We start from the raw sequence: 7,607 nt of genomic DNA, 5'->3' as shown, positions 1-7,607 counted from the left end.
TTGTTGGTAGGGTTTTGGTCAAAAATAGAGAGTGTAATCAAAGGCAACTCCTATGCATTCTTCCGTAGTCACTATAGGCTGCCATATCAAACTCAAATTCATTGCCAGACTCCGCTGCTTCCTTGACTTGTTTGAAAGTCTTTGATCCGAAAGGCAACGGTGTTTGGTTTATTTACCAGATGTTGTATAAACAAGTTGAATATTGTTGTATTCGCACAGTTTACTAGACTTTGCGTAAATAAAATCTTTTGAACGCATCGGTGGTCGGCAATGCTTCAAATTCAGAAATATATTTACTTTATACAACATAGTCGATCATTGATAATTGATTTTTGTAACGTTATCATGTTAATTAACTGTAAAAGTTTGGTTATATTCCATAAGTTTAACTACAGCGTGATGTTGCTTTACCCACACGCACTTTAATTGTGTCAACACCATCGTAATAAGAGTGTTTCAGTTCATAAATTTACTTTATCATTTTCAATATTGGAATATTTGTGTACTAACTTGATTTGATTGTGGGCTTCATAATGCTTGGTCAACCTTTTCGGTAGTATCTAGATAGCTTGTGATAAGGCAGTAAAAATGTTTTTTTTTTTTGTAAAATATGTCAGTATGATATATACGGTATTTTCAAAAAATAAACATATTTATCACTGGTATAAATATGATCACTGATTTTAAAAGCAAAGTATTAAATAATAAGGACAGCATATAGCTTTTCAGGTCAGTTACAAGGTTGTAACGAAAAATCGTAGCATAGATTGTATCAATCTTATAATGCAACTCCAGGTATGCCTAATATAGGAATATTTTAATGCAAGGTTGATCTGAGCATCGGGGCTTCATATTATCGAGCACCGGCTAGCGTAGCCTGATATATATACTACAAAATACCGATAGATATAGCTTTTCATCGTATTCGTTTAAACTGTTTTATATCAAATACAGTTTTCCTGATATTATATATGAAGTAGTTATCGAGCACACTGGTGGCGAGTGTACAGTTATTTGTAAATGACCATTTAAATAATTGAATGATTTCAAGGGGATGCAACACAAAAGGTTTAAAAAATCTGCGAACATACCAACCACTGATGTGTTAATTCGGTACAAACTTTATTCTGTAATAAAATCATTCTGTGTTGACCAAATGCTCCGATTATTGTGATGAACCAGATGGACACCCAAAGCAATTTATATCAAGAAGACGGAGAGAATTCTATGTTGGTGAGTATTCTCGTTATTTTCAAATAGAAAATGCTCAACGACAAGCTGGCTCATATAAAAACGTGTTATTACCAGAGGTTTCAAAAATTACGACTTTTGCCTTTTCACAGGAGCACTTTGTAATTCGCGCCCTCAAAATATGTTCAGTGAAAATTCGGGAAACCCACGAATGAATCCAAATTTTCGCTGCGCTGTAATTTGAAAGTCTGGGTGATAATATTGTCTATTCTAAGAGAAATTAGCAATCTTGTAATTGTTTGTTTGAAAACAACATTGAATGCGTCTACATTCTCATAAATTCCAGGGATCAGAATTCAAAAGAAACAAAATGACAACAAAGGAGGTGACACATGAAAACAGCGATATAGATCTTCGACTTCAAGCACAAGAGCACATGTACCGTCACACACTTACCAGAGAAAAAACAAAAGTTAGTCTGCATGCACTAGAAGAAGTTGGACGTTCAATAACTGCTATATCTCAGCGAAGAAGACAGTATTTCCTAGATTATAAAACTTGTGACAGTATTCGTCAAATCAGGCAATGGTTTGCCTGGGAAACCAAGGTAGGATAACAAATTGTGCTCTCTCCTTACATTTGTATCCTACGGTGGCACTTTAAATAATTATGCTACGTATAGGAATTATCACCATTCTCAACGCAGATTTTACGGTGTGGTGTACAGAAACTGGAAAATAGGGCACCTAACGCTAGGTTCATGTTCGCTAATATCAGTCTTGACGTAACGAAATATGGATGTGACTTCAGAGTTAAGAAGACTTTTTCGGGTACAGAAAGATTCGCCACTTGTTGCCCAGAAAGAAATCTAATATCTGTTAATCCAACGACTAACATACCAGTGATATCATCCTTTTATAAGACGTTTTACCGAGATATTAGAATGTTAACCAACGGCAGAAGTGTAGAACTTCTGTGTTTCGCGTATACGACTTACTGGTTAAATTTCAGTGGAAAATGTTTGTAAATGGCCTCAAGGAAGCCTTACATGACTTGGCTATATAATACCTACTGCGACGCGGGTGTCTAAAAATGTCGTGTCTCACGTGTCCAACTTGTTCTACGTGTCCCACTTGTCCAAAGGTTGTGAAAATTGACGTAGGCTATAGATGAACTATACCTGATTAAATTAAAGTAGTGTAATAACTATTCAAACATTTGATACATGCATTAAGCTATACCGATATCGCTTTTATCGTCGATATCTGTACTGATATCGACACGCCGATATTTCAAAAAGCCGATATTGCCGGTATTTTGATACTGATATTCCGATAATATTTAGCCAAATTATCATCTGGATCGTAAGTAACTGACGGGATAAAATAGTTGTCTGCGAACTATTTTTACTTGGGACGCAAGTGGGACATTTGGACACGACATTTTCGAGACACCGTGCTGCGACACCAAGAGTGATGCATTTTTCGAAATCCCACTGCGTTATTTGAAGTTTATGTCTAAACTCCCAAGCTGTTAGAATGTTCCAATCCACTTGTGCTTACAATTTTACTTCAATATACTATTTTCATGGTATGATATCATCATCATAGAGAAATATCGACACAAACCATGCACCGGAAGCAAAACCGGAGAATGCTGCGACAAGAGGATTGAAAACTTTTCTGAACAAGGTCGACTTTTATGGGACGTTGCTTGCGAGATTTGGAGAATATATCATATATTTTCTATTGGAAAATTACGACATTGAACACGATGAAGTCAATAAAACAAAAGACAAAATGTTAGAGCTTCAGGTATGCTACAAAACTAAAACAAAGGAAACGATGGTTATCAAACGTTATATGATGATGAACGCATACGTTTCTAGATTAATCCAATATACCGTATATACCGCCAATTTCATGTATTCAGGATTTGTGTGCAAGACTGCTAAGTGATAATAACGAGGTTGTACTGGACAGTCCTAACCATACGGAGGTGGAAAATAAATTTCCCGTGATATCGATTTTGCGACAAGTGCACGACACACTTTGCCAGATGACAGATTTGTCCACAGTATGGAGAATGCATGCCAGGTATGTCGGCGATGGTGTCCTTTGTAGCTTATTCAGTTGCATTAAATCAATTATTTTTTATGAATTTTCTTAATTTTTAATCTGTGTCAATGTTGAGTCATATATACACGTCATTATACATTCATATGGACAATATTATTTAATCACTTAATTAGGTTCGCTGGTAAATTCTCGAGTGTTGAGGAACGTCGTTCTCAACTACCATCCGTTCTACAACTCGATGAGAAAAAGGAAACGATTAAGAATTTGGAAAGTCGTATCAGGTAAATGTTCATATTTGTTAATATGAGCTACTGACAAAATACTACTATATGGTAGTTAATTTCTATTCATTACGGCTTCCTCCACCATCAAGCCCGTGCATCTGAAAACACATACCTGGCTAACCAATACCATCCCCGACATAGACTGATAACCGGACGAGAGACCGTGGTTCGCCATATAATTAGGTCGTATTATCGGCTTTCCCAGGAATAAATATGTAAATCCTATCCTAAACAGAAATATTATCCCATTGCTCCCAGCGTAAATCCTATTGAACTAACTTTTTCAATAGATGGCTGTATTATGCTACTTTCGAAGATTCTATAAAACAGTTTGTGAGGAAATATTAGAAATCTATTTCATTTTACCAGAGAGATACAAACGAATAGAAAGTAATTGAGTACTACACAAAAAGTAGCTCAAAACGTAATTGATTTAATTCATACATTTACTTGCAGAATCTCACAATTTTCTGATATTGTTCAATCAATATGCAATAATGTGTTTTTCCTTAAAATACAGAATCAGCAAATACGATATAACTGAAGTAGAACGCGAACTCAGAGAAAGAGAAATTTCATTAGCTTCAACAGAATTTCGGGAAGTTTATAACACATGTACCGACAAGATAGAAGAATTATCCGATGGCGCCGACGAGAAGAAATTAGAGATCAAATCACTGGACACGACAATCAAATAGTAAGGATACAAAAGTTTTATTCTGCCTCAGTATTTTGAAATGAAATATTGATATGTTTATATATATATCTGATATCATACCATTTTTATACGTTACATTGGTATGTGACAAACTTATTAATTAACAAAATAGAAAACATGTTTTCGATCATCATAGGAAAATGACGAATGGAACAAAATAATGCTGTTTTGTTGCGTCATATATTAGTTTTAAAAGAGATAAGTTTTATTTTTAAAAGTACACAACAGATAAAGTTTAAAAAATTTTTTCCAATCATACCCTTTTTTCGAAAACAGTCTTCATGAAAAAACTGATACATACAAGAAGATGGTTCAGCATAAACGCAAAGAAAAGCTTGAGTTCAATATGAGGAAGAGAGAAGAAAAATTGAGGGAACTAAACACTATATTAGCAGAAGTTGCCAGGCTAGAAGTGAGGGTTTTCCTATTTTAACTGTATTGTGAAATTTAGACAATCGCTGCGGCTCATTGTAACATATATATGAATGAAATCTTTGTGCAAATATATCGAAAGTGTGAAACTTATTTCTTGATAATAACAGGAACACAAAAAACGACTTGACTTAAAAGAAGAAATGTGGTTACGAGGAGGTTTTGAGCAGGAACTTGGAGTGATACAAGATTTGAAAAACAAGTTGATAAAGTTTCGAAAGGCTGCGTTGGATTTAGAGAAACAGAAAGAGGATGAAAAAGATTCCTATTATAATGCAAGAAAACTGGTAACCTCCATTGAAGATTTTTCTCCATTGCATTCTTTTATATATACTTTATTTCAACATAAAATCTCAAATTACATTACATAGGTGATGCAACTGGATCATGAATTTGAACGACTGAATCGAGAGTACGAATATGTGAAAAGATTGTCGACGACTTTATTGCCAAGCCAGTGGCGAATAAACATTTTCGACCAACTTTCGACAAATGCTGTAAAGCCAAATAGGGTAAGTCTTGCGTTAGTTGTTACTTAATGCTTGTGCCGCTGTTAGTAGTATGACTAACTCTTTGAGTAGAAATCTTTGGATGTATGCCGAGCAAATATACTGAATCTACCTGTACACATGATTGTTAAAAACGACGTGCAACATCCCAAAGAGGCAAATTGCGTTACAAATAGTCTGAGACATTGCTATTATTCTGACTGACAAAGCCAAACGTCACCATTATCATTATAATGAGGCTGCCTATCCAATCCATATTGCAATTGACTCAATAATTTAATTCCGCAACAGAAGTGCGTATTTAGTATTTCTAGTCAGTACGTACAAGTGAATCAAAACAATTTTAGCCTCCATGATTATTCCAATCAAATTGTTTTTGCGAATCTTTACAGGTTTCTGCCGATAAAGCTTTAACCGAAGATGCATACCAGATGTCCCAACCGAAGGGGGTAGCAATGATCATCAATAATGATGATGAAAAATACTCACCTGTTTCGCCCAGATCAATTACTCTCGCGCAAGACTTTTCTCCCTTGTCTTCTACCAGACCTGTCGATCAACTTGAAGCAACGTCAGAACGGGCGAATACTGTGGTAAAATGCTTGACGTCTCTTTATGCCCAACTCGGGTTTTACATTATGTCACGTTTCCAATTGAGTAACGATGCCATGCATCGCAATATGGCGGCTATGTCTGATCAGTATCACACATTCGCTTGCAACCTCAATTCGTTATTCGTGCTCGTATCTTCTCAATCCGATGAATATGGTCGATTACTCGGTACGGAAGACACAAAAGCAAGAATTTCGACTACATCTTACTTGAAATATTTCAGTCATTCCGGATGCCCGGCACTGGTGGAAAAGCCGAAGGTATTTATTTTCATGCTTCGCGTAACTGAGCACGATCCCAGTCCGCCAATAATAGACCAACATACACAAAAGAATAAAAGGAAGACAAACAATCGTTTCTCCTCTTTCAATTCGGAAGATTCGTCTCAAGATTCATTCCAGCCCGAGCCGATTGATGTGTCCGAATACGGCGATGATATACTGTTAGTCCGTATAATGCATCAGCATGGTGGAGGAGCGAAGGCGGCTCCAACGTTCGGAGGAACTGCAACACCAAATCGGGATAAGTTACCCTGGCATGTTCAAGTTTTAATTAGCACGATTATGGAACAGGCAAGTTACAAAGATTTTCTCAGTGTTCTGGAATATGTGAAAGAAGAGGTTGCTATGGCACCCAAAACAAGAATGTCACCGACACAAGCAAAACCAGAGGTAGAGGAAACAGAAGTTGATATATTTATTGATCACTCTCTGAAGAAAAAAGTGTATCTGATGCCCGGATTATAATTGTATATGATTCTGCTAATGTGGACAAATTTTTCCTTACCACTCTGTATAGCATAGCTTCTATGTTTAACGTTTAAACTAGATTTATGTGTATATAGCTCTCTATAAAAAGATATATATATATATATATACTCGTATAGATTACAGCTAGAGTTTTAGTTTCATCAATAAAACTGTATTTTTTAAAATGTTTTGTCTCTATGTTGATTCTACATCAAAATAAGAGTTACAAAACAAACGACGTTCAAATATACCCAGCTTTCGTTCATTGTCATATTTGCTTATGTTGAAATATCGCGCGTCGTGAGACACCACCATAAAATGAGGGGCTTGTCGCTGGTGCCTTCTTTCTGAGCTCTCGCTGCCACTTTACCTGTTTCACTATCTTTCGAGTATTTTCCAAGACTGGCTTGTTTCGCGGTATCATGGGGTTCTCTAGTTCAGTGCATGCTCTTCAACCGGGTATACGGTATACCCAAATGTATACCAGACCATGAGTTGGGTATACAACTGATAAAGGGTATACGAAGGAATTATAAAATATTCAAGCGGAAACAACAATGCAAACGCGGCGCACATGAAATATAAAATGCCATTTACGCAAAGAACCGACATGAGCACATTGTTACATCACAAATTTTATAGATAGTGCGGTCACGTGTCTGGGTTGGTCATTTCGGCTGCCATGCACTTCGTTTGATTTACGTTGAACAGTATTCCCGTTGACGTCAAGGCCGTCAGTCAAATTTTTAACTTGCGGACCTTAGCCTATTAGATTGCATGATGATATTGCAGTACGATATGTGCTTAAAATTTAATCTTTATTTAAGCCTTAAATAAACATTGGTATTTGTAAGGTATACAAAATTCTTGAAATATTGTAAAAGGTATACCGCGATAAAAGAGGTTGAAGAACACTGCAGTGAGTCTAGTTATCGGTTTAACGTTTCACCAGTTCAGATCTTTAGTTTTATTATTTTATTTTGCTGTGTGTACGACAGCAGCCAAGCCGCTTCGGGTGGGTTTATTTCACCGAT

General features: G+C 36.2%; 1 protein-coding gene across 1 annotated transcript; it reads left to right on the top strand.

Moving 5' to 3' along the window:
* The first annotated feature begins 958 nt into the window (after positions 1-958).
* On the top strand, positions 959-6,807 carry LOC120346786 (uncharacterized). Its single transcript, XM_039416609.2, has 10 exons — positions 959-1,233; positions 1,538-1,798; positions 2,802-3,005; positions 3,124-3,287; positions 3,443-3,550; positions 4,074-4,250; positions 4,548-4,683; positions 4,814-4,990; positions 5,075-5,215; positions 5,605-6,807. The coding sequence occupies exons 1-10, from the start codon at positions 1,174-1,176 to the stop codon at positions 6,568-6,570; spliced, it is 2,394 nt and encodes a 797-aa protein (XP_039272543.2). The 5' UTR covers positions 959-1,173; the 3' UTR covers positions 6,571-6,807.
* The last annotated feature ends 800 nt before the right edge of the window (positions 6,808-7,607 follow it).

Source organism: Styela clava, chromosome 8 (assembly GCF_964204865.1).
Source record: "Styela clava chromosome 8, kaStyClav1.hap1.2, whole genome shotgun sequence".
NCBI lineage: Eukaryota > Metazoa > Chordata > Ascidiacea > Stolidobranchia > Styelidae > Styela > Styela clava.
This window is presented reverse-complemented; position numbering and strand designations above follow the sequence as displayed.

Excerpts from the sequence above, each read along its gene's own strand:
- LOC120346786 (XM_039416609.2), top strand. The coding sequence starts at position 1,174 with ATGAACCAGATGGACACCCAAAGCAATTTATATCAAGAAGACGGAGAG. Across the intron at positions 1,234-1,537 it reads ACGGAGAGAATTCTATGTTG|GGATCAGAATTCAAAAGAAA; the intron begins GTGAGTATTCTC and ends CATAAATTCCAG. Across the intron at positions 3,006-3,123 it reads ACAAAATGTTAGAGCTTCAG|GATTTGTGTGCAAGACTGCT; the intron begins GTATGCTACAAA and ends TCATGTATTCAG.